This window comes from Sapajus apella, unplaced genomic scaffold (genome assembly GCF_009761245.1).
Source record: "Sapajus apella isolate SASKATOON/1434 unplaced genomic scaffold, GSC_monkey_1.0 scaffold74, whole genome shotgun sequence".
NCBI classification, from domain to species: Eukaryota; Metazoa; Chordata; class Mammalia; order Primates; family Cebidae; genus Sapajus; species Sapajus apella.
In genome coordinates this window covers 1,068,828-1,084,953 of record NW_022437014.1, presented here as the reverse complement: position 1 = coordinate 1,084,953, position 16,126 = coordinate 1,068,828, and the positions used below count along the sequence as shown (strand labels likewise).

Genomic DNA, 16,126 nt, shown 5'->3' with positions numbered 1-16,126 from the left:
TGCCTGCTCACCCACCTGCCTGCTCACCCACCTGCCTGCTCACCCACTCACCAGCTCACCCACCTGCCTGCTCACCCGCTCACTCACTGGCTCATGTGCTCGCTCATCTACCCACCCACACACCCACCCACCCACTCACCCACCCACACGCTAACCCATCCAGTCACTCACCCATTCACCCACCAGCTCACACACACTCACCCACCCACCTACCCACCCACTCATTCAGGTGCCGTCTCCCTTTCCTGCCATCAAGTTGTTGGTGCCATGAAAAAAGAAACTGCCTTATTTGCTTATGGTATTCCCAGCACCCAGCACAGCATCTGGCACATAGTAGGTGCTTAATAAATGCTTTTGGAGTGAGTGCTCAGAGGAATGGATGACTTTGAAAAACAATAGTGAGGTTCCCATGTGCCAGGCATTGTTCTAAGCTGTTTACAGGTGTTAATGCTTTAGTCTTGCAATGAACTTAGGAGGTAAGGGACCATTGTCCATATGTCGCAGGTGGTTAAATGACTTGCCTGAGTAACCCACTGCTTACAACTAGGATGCAGCTGAACCCAGACTTGAATCCAGACAGTCTGGCTCCCGGGCCTTCTCCGACCTTACATCCTGACCTGTGGGACCTGGAGTGCAGCCCTTGACCCTCATTGGACAGCTCTCTACAGGGTGCCGGAGAGAATTCTCCCTGCGGCACTCCAGGCCCCTGCCTGTTAGGGGAAGGGTCAGGAGCAGGTAGGGGGAGGATTCACTGCCCAGAAGACCAGGAGGCAGGGCAAGGCCTGGCCCTCTGTGCATCTTGAACTCCTCTCTCTAACCCCTGCCCTCAGAGCCCAGCCCCCAGGAGGTGCCGGGGAAATGCAGTGGCGTGAATGCACACATGCCTGGTGCTCGCATGAATGAGCAGAGGGTGTGCGGGGGCAGGGGGCCCCTGGGGTGCAAGCGCACATTGCCCTCCAGAAGCACAACCACTGCGGCTCTGTGAGAGAAAGGACCTGACGATGGGACTGGGCCTTCCTTCATTCCATGCTCCTCTTCTCTGAAGACCAGAAACGGAAAGGGCTGTGCCCAGGGCCACCCTGGGTAGGTGATCATTCACCAGTGAGTTGACCCTGGACGGCATCTCCTTCCCGGCTCCCGGCCCCTCTAGTTTCACCAGTGTTCCTCGCTCCCCACCCACTTCCTGCGTAACACAGGTCACACTGTCTTCTGAACTGGAAGTGAGCCTCCACGTGTTCAGGGGCCATGGTGCCCAGCTCCCCAGCCCAGTCCTGGGAAGAGGAATATTAATAACAGCAGCAGCAACGTTTTAAAAAGAAAGGAAAAGGTATAACCTGTTGTTCTAGGTACTTTGCATCAGTTAACTCATATACTCTGTGCAATAGCCAAGTCAGCAGCCATTCTACAGAGGGGTAAACTGAGGACCAGAGAGATGGCTCAAGGACATGCAGCTAATGAGTGGCAGAGCAGGGACCTTGGCTTTTAATGCTATGCTGCCTTGGAATACAGTCAGCAAGGGCACTACTGAATTAAAGGGGAGTGGTGAGCCAGGCGGTGGCTCATACCTGTAACCCCAGCACTTTGGGAGGCTGAGGCGGGCAGATCACTTGAGGTCAGGAGTTTGAGACCAGCCTGACCAACATGGTGAAACCCCATCTCTACTAAAAACATAAAAATTAGCTGGGTGTGGTGGCGCACGCCTCTGTAATCCCAGCTACTTGGGAGGCTGAGGCAGGATAATCGCTTAAACCTGGGAGGCGGAGGTTGCAGTGAGCCAAGATGATGCCACAGTGAGACTCCATCTCATCAAAAAAAAGTACATAAATAAGTAGTGGGGGAGCAGCTCTGGGCCAGCTCGGCAGTTTTGGTGGGGGTCAGGCCCTAGTCCCATAGCTCAGGAGAGTGGCCGGCCCTTAGTGTCCTTCCAGCTCATCAGCCTTGCTGGGGAAGTGCTGCTTGTTAAAAAAAGAAGAATTGCCTCTTCATATCTGGGAGCCAGATGTGGCCACAGCAATTAGAAGCCAACTCTAGATGGGCTGAGAGTAAGGACCAGCCATTGTGATTCTTCGGGCCGTGGAGGGGACTGAGGACTGGGAACGTAAAGGAGTGAGTGGTGTGCATCTGCTGAAGTGTTTCAGAACTCCCCTCGGTGACTCCCCGAGCCCCGCTACAGACACAGACACACACTAGTACGTATACGTGGGCTGTGTGACCTTGGCCATGGCAGAATCACTCATGCTAAGCCTGTCACCTCAGAATTGGCACTTGGGTCCACTTGGCTGTAGGTCATTTTATTTCCAAGCGGAATCCAATGGCAACTTGATCTGAGGCTCTTGCCAGGAATGCTAATGATGGACTGATCAATTTGCCTTGGAGCACTGAGGACACTGGGTTTGGGGCGGCTCTGGAGGCGATATCCCAGAGGATTCTGGGAGGTGACCACCCTTTCCCTGACCCCCTAGCTGTCTTTGGTCTTAGCTAAATGTCAGGCTGGTTGGCCAGGGGGAATGGAAGTTGTCTATTTATCCTGACCTTTCAATGGACGTAATTTTTATAGCTCCATTAACTAGTAATACCATTTGCAAACTTCCAGGCAAGATATATGACCACAGACACCTCAGGGACTTATGGGTCATCTTGGGTGGGCGGCAGATAGAAGGGAGAATGGATTCAGAGGCTTTCATGGGCTAGGGGCAGCAGATGGGGCCGCCTTTGGTCAGGGAAGGGCCAGCGTCGCCTGAGCAGCGTGATTGCAGAGGAGACCCGAAGTCTGACGCACACACACCTTGGCTGATGCCAAGATCACCGTCCTGGTCCTGACCCGCTTATGTAAGCTCACCCGCTGCCCCAGGACTGATGCCCTGGCCTTCCATCTGCCCCTCCAAACACGTTTGTTCCCAGGCCAAGCTCTGTGTCTGTGTTTGTGGAACACATTCCTCTTAGACTTAGCTTGAATCAGTCAGCCACAAAAGTCGGCAGCTGCTCTTGTGGAGCCCTTTACTCCCAGAGCTGCAGGGAACATTTAGATCCTGTCGTCCAACCTTTTCATTTCACAGACAGACAAACAGACCCCGAGGAGGGAGGGGCTTAGCTAAGTTCTCGCAGCAAGTCAGTGACAGAGCTGCTGCTGCTGGAACTTATCCATCTCACCCTGCGAGAGCAGGCTCGTGGCATCACACGTGTGGGTGCAAACCTTGGCTTGGCTCCCGGACCCGTTAGGGTCCCATCCAAGAAACAGATGGCATGGTGAGGAGGATCAGTGAGGAGAGTTTAATAATAAAATGATTTATAAAGGCAGGGGAGGGGTTAAGGGTTAAGGAAAACCAATAAGAAGTGGTACAGCGTTCAAGGCTAGCAATAGAGGAGAGCCACACCCACCCCTGGACGGGAAGCAACCCCCGGAGCCTTTACCTGGAGGGGAGGAGGACCACCACCACCGACACCCATGCCCCAGCCTCGCCTCCTGCTGCTATTTCCCATTGACTGAACCCATCCAGAAGCCAGAGGGCGAGGACGCCATCCATGCAGGCCAGCTTCTCCGGGCACAGAGAAAGGTGGAGGAGATGAACGATGTGAGCAGGACAATCGGAGAATCTCTAGCGTGTGCTCTTGCCAGGGCAGAAATGAGTTCCGAAGCAGATTATATATAAGGCACAGATATCCAGTGTATCTGTCTGTTATTAGAATTTCATGGGAGGGAGTAATTAGGAAAAAAATGTCTAAAACGCCTCGAAGGGAAAAAAGGTGAAGACATTCTGACCTAGCACACTGAGTTGCTGGCTATGTGAATTTGCACAAGTTACTTAGCCTTTCCTGTGGTTCAGTTTCCCAAGCATAAACGGAGCCGTGCTAACGCCCACCTCCGAGACTCCGGGGGGCTGTGGGTACTCAGTACCTGGCAAGTGCCAGGCCGGGGAAGGACTTCTCATTTGGCCTTTTTTCCTCCTTGCACTCAGCGCATGGTCCCTAGCGTCTACCGAATAAGACCATCGACTGCAACACAGATGTTTGCTAAGTCATCCGGATTCCCCCAGGAGGAACGAGGGGTGGGATAAAGTGCGAAGTCAGCATGCACGGTTCCGCTTCCCAGCCTGACAGCCCTCGCTCCTTTGGGTAGACCCGGAGTGCCACTTTAGAAAGTAGGACTGGCATCATCTCATATCCTCTGAGTGCCTTTTTTTGGCCTTGTTTTGCCATCTGGTCATCCCAGGGAGTAAGTACGTGATGGAGGAGGAAGGGGAGGAAGAAACCTTCCGTGTCCCGTCTCCCACCAGACCAGGAGCCCTCTCCCTCAGAATTGCTTCATGGGGGCCGCCTCCCCCAGGAAGCACCAGATAGTAAATATTTTAGACTTAGCAAAATGTCAGTCTGAGTGGCAACCCACTCAACTGTGTCCTTGTAGTGCAAAAGCAGCCTTACACAGTATGTAAGCGACTGGGCGTGGCTGCGTTCCAACAGAACTTCATTTACAAAAATAGTCAGCCAGCCGGACCCACCACGATTGGCAGAGCACACCCGCCCTGCAGTGCGCGCACGTCAGTCCTCTGTCCCTGGCGTGATCGTGGTGGCCTGCTCCCTACCTGTACAACAGCCCTGTGAGATGCTGAACCCATTTGAGTGTTTGAAAGTCTTGCCTTGGGTTGTGCTTCCTTGTCACTCGCTCCCTTGGGTCCCTATTCTGTCTGGGATAGAATGGCTCCAGCATCTCTATTGGGCTTTCAGCCTGGTCAACTGCCCATGACCTGCCCCCCTTCTCCAGGCTGAACAGCTTCCTGTCCCCCACCCCATCTCACCCTCTGCCTGCCGATCCTCCTCCCTGGCTTGTCAGTATCACTGGAGGGGTCACCAACAGCCACATGTGGGGTCTTTGTCATGCGTGGCCCATGGGGAGATACAAGGATGTTCCAGACCCTGGGCTTACCCTCACAAAGCTCACGAGAAAGGCATGCTGCTTTTCCCTGAGCTGAGTCTCAGAACTTAGCCACAGAGGAAGTGCCAAATCTCTGGACCTGACTCTTGGCTCAGGCTATTTTCAGCCCTGTGGGACCAGGGTGGTCAGGGGTCTTGAGGATGGTGGTGTGGGGTTCTTTTGGGCCAGACCAACAAGACTCTGGTCCAACACTGAAAGGAGAAAGGGCAGGAGGTCAGGTGTGCTACATACCACCAAGTGGGCACCCACCCTCCACTGAGCGCCATGGAGATCGAGAGAAAGAAGGGGCTGCTCATCGTTCCTGTGGATGGGGTGGAGGGCTTCTTTCACTGTCCCTCATGTGCAAATAGGGTGGCTGGAGGAACCTCACCCTTCCTGGCTTCGTGGTGGGGCTGGATGGTGGAGGCTGTGCCCGGCTTTGGTGGCCAGGGCCTGGGAGCTCGCTGGAAGTGCTTCAAGCTGCGGCTCTCTACGGTGGTGTGCGCTGGAGTCCGTGCATCCCTAAGTCAGAAGAGAAGCGTCAAGGGATGTCGGCCATGGAAGGCCCTTGTTCGTGGACAAGAGGCCGAGGCCAGAGAGTTGGCTCCCCCTCCAGTGCCGTTTCCAAAGCAACAGAGGAAAGACACCAGGGGTTCCTGTGATAGAAAGGGGCTGGGGCTTGGGGGCCAGGAAGGGGAACCAGAGCAATGACGGCAGTCCCGGTGTGTCCTGGAGTGTGTGGGCGGGGGGACAGATGAGGGCATTCTTAGCTACATGGGACTTAAAACTTTATCTGCTTGAATCTTGATTTGTCAGTGAAGTTGCAGGGCCCAGAGAGGATGGTGAGTTACTGATATCACGAGAGAGATGCTTGTGGACACAAATTGGGGCCCCCTGACACCCAAGGCTGGATTTATAATGCAGCCCCACACCACCACCTCACAACCCCTGATCACCCTGGTCCCACAGGGCCAGAAACAGCCTGAGCCAAAGGACAGGTCCACAGATTTGACGACTTCTCTGTGATCGAGCTCTGAGGTTGAGCTTGGGGAAAACAAGCATGCCTTTCTCACGTGAGCTGTGTGGTATTCTTTGCTGGGGCAGATGTGGTGCTCACACGCATTGAGCACCTACTATGTACCAGAAACCATGAGGGCTTAGAAAGGACGAGTGGGAAGCAGTGTCTGTCCCCCAGGAGCTGGAGGTCCTCAAAGGAGAGGCAGTGCTGACATAGCTAGCTCCCTCAGTGTGTGCTGGGATGGCCTATGCCAGAGGCTGATGGAGTGCGTGTCAAAGCCCTAAGGCCTGGCACATAGTAGGTGCTCAGAAAATGGTAGTGCACAGGAAGCAGCAACATATGGCAGCAGCTGGCAGCTGTGTTAGACATTGAGTCCACAACCCACAGCGAGTGTGTGTGTGTGTGTGTGTGTGGACAGGGAGAGAGAGAGAGAAATGGCGATCGCATCACGTGCATATTGAGTACTTGCTATGTGCCTACGTGCCAGGTATTGGTGTAAGAAGTTTACATGTTTTATTTCATTTTAATCCTTGCAGCAACCCACAAAGTAGGCACTGCTGTTGTCCCATTGTACAGAGGGAAAAGCTGAGGCATGAAAGGTTAATTGTTTATTATCCTGTAATTGTCACTGGCAGATGTGGAATTTAAGCTTAGGTCATCACAACGTCTACAGCCTTGGCCTCTCCTGCCAGGGCTGGAGATGGCGCTGCCCTCCAGCAGCACTGCCCCAACCAGGGATCCGTCCGCAGGTCCCTGCAGACCACCCGTCATGTGGTCAGGACCTCAGTGAAGGGCGGGAGGGAGTGGAGGGTGCAGGAGGCTTGGGCCTCACAAGGAGCCTGTACCCAGGGCCTAGGAGACTGCTAACAGCAGGGTTCACATGGCATTTTCTACATGGCATTTTCAGTTGATCTGCTCTGGGCACTTGATCAACTCATCCGTCCTCACACAGCCTGTGAGACTCATCCTGCCACTGTCCCCTAGCTGAACAGATGGGGCTGACACGGAGATGGGGGTAACTCATCCAAGGCGCATCTCTGGGCCAGAGCCGGCGTTCTGGGTGCGGTCTGCTCTGAACCCCTGTACGTCCTGCTGCTTGCCGAGAAGGCTTCTAGCACGCAGGGAGGTCAGAAGCAGGACTAAGGCAGGTGGTGAGAGGGCAGTTCATATTTCTTGTTGGGGCCAGGAGTGGCTGGCCCCGTCACACAGCTGGTGCTGTCAGAGCCCATCCAGTCCCCTTTCCATGACAGCAGGTGGATATGCAGCAGTGTGAAGAGGGACTTGACAAAACGCCCTGTTTAGAGTTGTAAGTTCCCAAGAAGGAGGCCAAGGTGGCAGCACCCTAACCCAACCCCTCCCAGCCAGCCACTGCCGTGGGGTCTGCCATCTGAAAGAGCTTAGGGGACCCACACGCTCTAGGAGCAGCCGCTGAGTAACCCCAGGCCTCTGGAGAGAGGCTGCCAGCTGCTGGCATAGGAGTCACTCCCCCCCCCAGTGCCAGGGATGGCCACCTCCCTCCACCCTGGGAGACTCCCCCCGCAGCACCCCGGGCCCCTCCCCACTGGGTGTCCAAACACACAGTGGCCCAATTGCCAAATGTGGCAGTCTGAGCCTCAGGTATTTGCTATCAATATTTCATGCTTCAAACAACACTGTCTAAACAACACCTATGAAATATGAATGGATTGAGGTTTTGACAAGCAAACAGTGCAGGCAAAATACCAGGACGATGAGGGAGGGAGGGAGACGCACCTGCATCCTGGGGCCAAGCTAAGGGATTGTGGGGAGGCCGTCCTCCAAGCATAGCGTAGACGCTGACTCCGAAGCTGCTGCCTCAGCAGTGTCCTCACCAGGTCCGGGGGCTGGACACAGGGCTGTGCTGGGGTCCGTGTCTGCAGTGTGGGGGACGGTGCTCCACAGACTGTCCTGCAGGTCTCTGGGGCTTCGGGAAGAGACCGACGGAAAAGGCAGTGCAGTGTGGAGCTTGCTTAGAGCACCAGAAGGCCCTTCTCTCCCAGCTTGGAGAGGGCACAGGAGACAGGCGGATGGGCTGGGTCTCTAGGGGCAGGGACGGGGGCACGCAGGTCACTGGGTGGTCTGTCTTCTCAAATTGCCCGCCCTCCACCCTGTCCCTAACCTGCATGGCGCTGAGCATGTTGAAGCAGCTCCTCCGCCCTCTGTCTCTGGTCACCACTGACCCTCTTGGGGGCCTGTCACAGCACCCCTCTGCTGTTCCCTCTGGAATTGCTCCACCACCAGCCCCTGAGCCATGTGGGCAGGGGAGGATGTCCAGCATGAGCAAAATGTGCAGGCCCCACAGCCTTGGGCTGTCTCCGTCTTCAGAGGCCTCTGTCTCCAGGAGCACCCCCCAACCCCAAGCTTCTTCCTCCCTGGCTGAGAGGCCACACACTGCCCAAGGGGCTATGAACCTCATGCCTCAGCTTCTCCAGGTAGAACACAAAGGGCCAGGGCATGATTTTGTCTGAGGTCTCTTCGAGCCCTGACGCTCAGCAGGTTTGCAAGTCACTGCTTGATTTCAGCCCCCTTGGCAGAGATCCCAGGGATGGAGGTCCTGCTCTCTGCAGTCAGCAAGCAGTTGGCGGAGTCATTGAGCTCATGTGACGAGCTGTAACACAGATGGGCCCAGCTGCAGAGCCTGCGGGGATCTCAGCCTCTGGGGCTGGGGATGAGGGAGAGGGAGTAGCTGAGGCCAGGGCTGGGAGCTGGCTGGGCCAAGGGACTGGCATCCCATGGGGAGCCAGGGGATGGACACTGGTGTGTCCTGGGGGCATTGGCCCATTTGAGCTTGTTTGGAAAATCCAGTGGGAACAGGGGAAGCCTGGACAGCAGGAGTGACGGTCTTGCTAGCTGCCACGTGAGCAGCACATTGTGGTTTTAAGGGGAGCTCGCCCCCTGAATCAAGGCCCAGTGGGTTCTCCAGCACTGGGCTAGCCACTTCCCAGGGCTGCAAGGGAGCAGGGCTCCAGCACTGGAGAAGTACCACAACCCTCCCTGAAGGCTACTTGTAGCAATCAGAAGGTCCCAGGTACTAGGGATCTCCAGACACATCACATCCCAGGCTTGCAATGGACAGGCTGACTCCAGACCACGGACCAGTGGGGCATCTGAAATGGCTCTTCTGGGGTCTGTCTTACCGGGAGGCCTGGGCAACGCTAAGGCAGCAGCTTCAGGGTCGGCTTCGGTGCTTAGGAAGGGCCAGAGGATCACACCAGCCATAAAATGAGCCTTGTTGTCTAACCCAGCACCTTCCCAGAGGGCGTTTAGGCCAGGCAGTGGGTGGGAGGCCACCAAAGCGGGCCATCTGCTCCTCTAGCCCAGGCCAGTATTGGGCAGAGAGAAGTCTCTTGCTTTCAGGGGGGGAAAAAAAAATCCTTCATCTAGATCCCGTCTAAGAAATTAACAGCGTTGATGGGAGCTGCTGATTCCCTGAGCTTTCAGACTTGGTGAGGGCGGCACATGGGGGCTTTCTGTAATCCTTCGCTGATGGCTTAGATGGTGGGGCAGATCTTTCAGGAGCAAAAGATGACCTTGAGGAAATGTGGATTCTGTCAAAGGAAGAGAAAAATAATTTCCCTTCCTCAAACTGCTGTCAATAAGCCCCAGCAGCAGAGTGGTTGAGGGAAACTGCCTGCCGCTGTCACCTCCCACCTCAGGAGGCTGCAGCATTCAACTGCGTGACAAGAAACTGCCAGCTACTTTCTAATTACAATTATCATCATCGTGGATGTCTTTCTTAATTACTTTTTTATAATTAGCTGTTGCTTTTCTTCCTCTGCGTGTGTGTACTTTGCAGATTTGCTGACATTTGAGAGCCCCAAAATAGGGACATTTGGGGAGGAGGGCAGAAAGGTGGGGGGAAAGTCTGAAGGGACCTTCTTTTCAGGCAGGCTAATACGTTTTGGGGCCTCTACAGAAGGAAACTGGAGAAAGCACAAGATGCAAGGGACCGGTCATTTCCTGAACAGATGGGGAAAGAGAGCAGGGGTGTGGATTTAGGGGCTGAGGTTTGCTGAGGTCTCTGCTGTTCAATGTTGGAGGAAATGTTCTCGAAAAGCCATCAAAGTTACCGCTTCTCTAGCTTGGAGTTTCCTTTTAGGAAATGAGGCTGGGATGAAATGTACTCTTACAGGATGCATTCTGGAGTTAATTAAATGACTCAGGTCAGGTGTAGCTTGATTTTCCCCCAAGCTGGTGATGCGTTCTGAGCGTCCCTGGGCACCAGGGAGTTGTGACAAAATAGATTATGCTCCTTGACCAGATGGTTGGTTTTCACTGTTTGTTCTGGTTCTTCCTCTCTCTCCCCGTGTCCCCTCAGCCCTGTGTACGGAGGAGTGTGTGCACGGCCGCTGCGTTTCCCCGGACACCTGCCACTGCGAGCCCGGCTGGGGAGGGCCCGACTGTTCCAGCGGTGAGTCTGGGGTTTGGGGGTCAGGAGGCCCCCCGGCTCTGACTTGGGAGGGGGTGGGCTGTGGTGTGTGCCTGCTACATTTTTGTGTTGTGCTGGGGTAACTTGGGATGGGCTGCCTGAGCCTCTGCGAACATCAGGAGGGGGTACGCCTGCAGTGAAAACATGTGGCGCTGGAGGGATGCTGATTTGTGGGGCTCTGGGGGGCATCGCGTGTTGTGTATATAGAGAATTGTCGGGTCGTCTGGACCACTCTGACTTTTGATGGAACGTGTCTAGATATGGTCTTTGATGGTTGATGTGAAATTGACCCAGTGCCCAGGAGTACACACCCAGGAGGTCACCATTGTCCAGCCCTGGTCCCCAGGTTCACTGGTCCAAGCACGCAGTTTTGTGAGCACCCACAGAAGCTCAGGGGAACTGATCTATGAGACTGGTGGGCATTAGGATATCTCTGTGTCCCCAGAATTAGAACAGGACACTCGTGGGGGGCAGGTCCTTGTGTTCCTACATTTTTGTGGGTAGATGGTTCATCTTCTCCAGGGAAGCCTTCCTACTGAGCTTGGGGTGAGGTGATGTTCTCGAGGCTGGCCCAGTGACCCACAGTGGCATGGTGCATTGTTTCTACTGTGGAGTTGGCCACCGAGAGGGTGGGGCGTACCTGGCAGCTGTTCAGGGAATTCTCTGCCAAGAACCCGGTTGAAGATGAATCCTCCTTCTCTGGTTTATTGCCCCCAGATATTTGCAGATGACCACCTATCCATTGGCACATTATGCATTCAAAGGTTGGTTAGTATCATGGTCTTAATTGATTTTCAGAGAGGCCTTGACTAAGGTTGAATCTCAAATTTCTTCTTGCTTTGAGTTGGAGTGGAGTCTTCTCATGGTGACCTGAGTAGATAACACAGCCAAGCGGCTCCACTAGGGATCTAAGCCCATCTTGGGGAGCCACCTCCATATTCCCCCTCCCATACCTGACCACCATGGTTATGAAAACTCAGGAGAAGGTTGGGTCCGTGTTAGCCAGTGTGGCGCGTTGCCCTTTTCTACCCTCTCTGCTGCGGTGGAAACATCTAGTTATTTTTTCCCCCCAAAGGCCTTGACTGGAGCCTCTCTGTCTACACAGCATATGAGAACGTTCTGGCCAAAGCCAGTATGTGGTTGCGTTTTGAGCCTGGGTGATTATCTTGGCTCAGGGAGTCCATGATCTGTCTGAGGTTCCCAAGAAACCCCCCGGCGTATTGGGATCTCCAGTGACCACAGTGGCCCTCTCCTTCTACTTGTCCTGTTTTGAGTGAGCCATGACTGCGAAACAGGGCCAGGTGATGAAAGGTAAACTGAGGCGTGGGTGAGCTAAATAAAGGGAGATGTCCAACCGGTCTTTCTGTGGACTTGAGCTGCAAAAACACGATGGATAAAATGTCTGGGCTTTTCCTTGCTTATCTGAGTTTTGTTTTGGGTAACTTGGCTTACAAGAAATCTTTGAGGAGGGAATATCTGACTTGGATTAGGTCAGCCCTGCTGGGATGGGTCTGCCTGCTGCTGCTGGATTCTAATGCTGAGGGCAGCCTATTGGAGGGTGAAATACAGCCAGAGTCCCCGGAGGCCCCGACTGTACGGAAATCACCAATGAGGGCAAGTGTATTTAATACTCACTCTATGCTCAGAACTGGACTAGGCCGTGGAGAGGGCCCTGGACGGTTTTTTAGACATGGTCTGGGCCTTTTCAGGATTTCCAGCCTAATGGAAGAGATGGAATGAAGGTGGCATTTGATGAACAGGACTAGGCAGTTTAGAGTATGACTTGTCCTGAGTGAATTTACCAAGGAAGCAGGGAAACAGACCTGTTACTTCACAGCACAGAACTAGGCTGTCTGATTTAACACCCCCAGACTTGGTGCTAAGCAACCTGAAAGCTCTTTCCTCTCAATTAAAACCACCCTCATGGGTTGAAGAGCTAGCATAGCACTCTTGGGTCTACTCAAAGGCATGTGCTATTGAACCCATGGGAAGTTCTAAAAGCGCTTCCAACCCTGTTTGAGGGACAGCAGCATTGAATTAAAGCAATTCATAGATTCTCACTTTCAGTATCCTTCAGAGCATTGACCGTTTAGATGCTCTGCTAAGAGCTTTTCAACCTCTGCTTGAATACCTCCACTGACAAGGAGCTCACTACCTCTTATGGAAGCCCATTCTCACTATTGGAAAGTTTTTCCTTCTCTGCAGTGGGAATCTACCTTCTAGCTTCTACTGCTTGGTTTTTGCTCATAATAAAGTCCAGGTCAGGGTGATGGATGACCATGGTGCTTCTTGTCTATGGAATTTCTTCTAAGGAGTTCATTGGACAAGACCAAAGTAAGTCTGTGTGTATAGAAATGGTCATCTCAGAGCAGCTGAGAATAGCCATTGAGGCTAGTCAGTGGTAAGTCTGGGACTACCACCCAAGCAAACGCTCATGTCCGGAACCTGAACTCTTTTTTTTTTTTTTGAGATGGAGTTTCGCTCATGTTACCCAGGCTGGAGTGCAATGGCGCGATCTCGGCTCACCGCAACCTCCGCCTCCTGGGTTCAGGCAATTCTCCTGCCTCAGCCTCCTGAGTAGCTGGGATTGCAGGCACGCACCACCATGCCCAGCTAATTTTTTGTATTTTTAGTAGAGACGGGGTTTCACCGTGTTGACCAGGATGGTCTCGATCTCTTGACCTCATGATCCACCCGCCTCGGCCTCCCAAAGTGCTGGGATTACAGGCATGAGCCACCGCACCCGGCCTGAACTCTTAATTCTTACATTCTCCCTCCTGCTGGATGCTCAGCCTCTGTTCATATAGCCCAAGGTTGACATTGATCTGTCAGGGATTAGAAGATAGTGATCATTTTCCTCCACAAGTGCTTCCTCCCAAGCTCCCTTGTTTCTCACATGATGTCATCTGGACTGCTTTCCCATCCGGTGTCTCTCCCTTGGCTGTGGCCTTTATTCCTCTTAAACGCTCACTCCTAGATCTGACCACACAGCTGCAAGCTTGGTGTGACCAGTATGCACAATGACAGTGGAGGTCATTACTATGTATTGAATGTCACTATGCACTGAGTGCTGCTTTTTTTTTTTTTTTAATCTACTTGTTTAATTTTCACAACCTACTTACAGCATGGGAGTTGTTATTTAGCCCCATTTTACACAGGAGCAAATTGAAGCACAGAGAGGTTAAAGAACTTCTGGTAGATACACAGCTAGTCAATGGTAAGTCTGGGGCTATCACCCAAGCCAACACCTATGTCCTGAACCTGAACTCTTGTTACATTCTCCCTCCCTCTGAATGCTCAACCTCTGTTAATATAACCCAAGGTTGAAATTGATCTGTCATGAGAAAATATGGTTGTTCACAGGGGAAGGTGAGCTCTGCTTAAAAGATGTGGCCCTGTGGTACTGTTGTGGGGATAGAGGAGTCAGCCGTGGCACACAAATTGTTACCAGCTTTCCGCCAAGCAATGGAGGCTGCTTGCTACATGCTGTTGGGCTCCGTGTGCCAGTGTGCGCTCTGCAGTGCCCCTATCCCACTTCTGTGTGGTCTCTGAATGGGGCCTGTACGCGTGACACCCTTTCAGAGGAGCTTCGGTTTTGTTTAATTGAAAGCATCATTCTTGTTTGTGTATTTCCTACTGGTTATTAGGTTATACCAGCTCATGTTAAAAAGAAAAACTGTAGCAGAAGTGTAGACAAAAAGGGTAAACCCCCGCCCCGGAGATGAGCACTGCTGGCATCTGGGTGCTTACCCTTCCCGTCGTTCCTCTCTACGTTTGCACACGAAGCAAGATCTGGATGTCTTTTATTATTTAGATCAAACATGTATGCTAGTCTATCACCTGCTTTTTAAATTTCACTTTATACTATGCACTCATTTTCTTGTCAATAAGTGTGCATCTCTCTGGCTTTTAATGGCCTCACAGAATTTCATTCTGTGGATTACCGTGTGTCTTTAACTAGTCACTTGTTGATGGACATTTGGGTTATCTCTGATTCTTCACTATCATGGGCTCACCATCCTTTATCCAAGATCCGTGGAGCCTGTTGGCTTCAGAATTGAGAATTTTTCAGAGTTTAGAAAGCATATGGTGAGTATGTTATGTGTGACCTGTGACCCTGTGGGGTCTGGGCAGCAACATGGGTGACACAGTGATGTTTCTTTTCTTTTTTTTTTTTTTTTTTTGAGACGGAGTTTCACTCTTGTTACCCAGGCTGGAGTGCAATGGCGCGATCTCGGCTCACCGCAACCTCCGCCTCCTGGGTTCAGGCAATTCTCCTGCCTCAGCCTCCTGAGTAGCTGGGATTACAGGCACGTGCCACCATGCCCAGCTGATTTTTTGTATTTTTAGTAGAGACAGGGTTTCACCATGTTGACCAGGATGGTCTCGATCTCTTGACCTCGTGATCCACCCGCCTCGGCCTCCCAAAGTGCTGGGATTACAGGCTTGAGCCACCGCGCCCGGCCTGAAATACTTTTTTTTTTATTTTTTCTTTCTTTCTTTTCTTTTCTTTCTTTCTATTTATTTATTTATTTTTTTTGTGGGGGGACCGAGTTTCGCTCTTGTTACCCAGACTGGAGTGCAATGGCGCGATCTCGGCTCGCCGCAACCTCCGCCTCCTGGGTTCAGGCAATTCTCCTGCCTCAACCTCCTCAGTAGCTGGGATTACAGGCATGCGCCACCATGCCCAGCTGATTTTTTGTATTTTTAGTAGAGACGGGGTTTCACCATGTTGACCAGGATGGTCTCGATCTCTTGACCTCGTGATCCACCCGCCTCGGCCTCCCAAAGTGCAACAGTGATGTTTCTGAAGTGACAGATGACTAATGGTGTCTAGTGTCATAAAGAAAACATATAACCTCACATCAGTTTCATGTAGATGTCGCCTCTAAACGGATTTTGGTGCTGACTTTTTAAAACGCTTTCTGGACTTTTTAGGGACCTTTGGATTGTGTTAGAATGCTGCCCTGATTTTGGTGCTGACTTTTTAAACGCTTTCTGGACTTTTTAGGGACCTTTGGATTGTGTTAGAATGCTGCCCTGATTCTTCTTATGCATATGTCTTCATACACTTGCCCCAATTTCTTCTTAGGATAAATTCCTGGAAGCGGCAGGGAGGGTTATGAAGACCCGTCATCTGACTGCCTGCCCCTACCCTGCCGTTTGTGGCTACCAAGGGATTTATGACCTGGACAGCAGTGAGGGTTTAAATCTAGTGCTAGGTTGGGGGTGGGGGTGGGGACTTCCCACTCTTTTACAGACTTATAACCCCCTAGCTGAATTTTTTTAAGGTCTGGACCACTTTCTTCTCCTTAAAGGAAGAGAGATGATACTGGTTTGCCTAGTGGGCTGACACACCCACTGTGGGATAATTCTGGGCTGCTAGACGTACCGCTGTGGGGAAATGGAGTGGCTGCCCGCTTGGTCATAAACCTCCATCCCATATAATAACGAAGAGCAAAAGGATGAAATGTCAGTTTATACTGAATCAAGACGACAGAGTGACTCTTATTAAATTGCACTAATCTCACAAGTGGAGATAAAAAGGAAAAATTTTTCCTATATGGAATATCTAGCTTTTTAAAGTAATTAGGAATATTAAAGCGCTGACAATGATTGAGATGGAAACGTTATTCATAACTTTTATTTCCGCACTGGGCAACGATCCAGTATATTTCATTTATGAGATTTCAGCTGTAAAGAGAAGGACGTGAGCCAATTCCTAAATTAAATATGCCCTGTTAACTTTTAT

General features: G+C 52.2%; 1 protein-coding gene across 14 annotated transcripts in view; it reads left to right on the top strand.

Moving 5' to 3' along the window:
• MEGF11 (multiple EGF like domains 11) overlaps positions 1-16,126 on the top strand; it is a 388,577-nt gene that overhangs the window by 176,464 nt on the left and 195,987 nt on the right. For all 14 annotated transcript variants that reach the window (XR_004260666.1, XM_032251021.1, XM_032251020.1 and 11 more), the window contains exon 5: positions 10,264-10,356. Coding sequence is in view for 13 of the 14 variants with exons in the window: in XM_032251021.1 (XP_032106912.1) it covers positions 10,264-10,356 (93 nt within the window). In the remaining variant the exon portion in view is untranslated. The remainder of the gene's footprint in view (positions 1-10,263; positions 10,357-16,126) is intronic.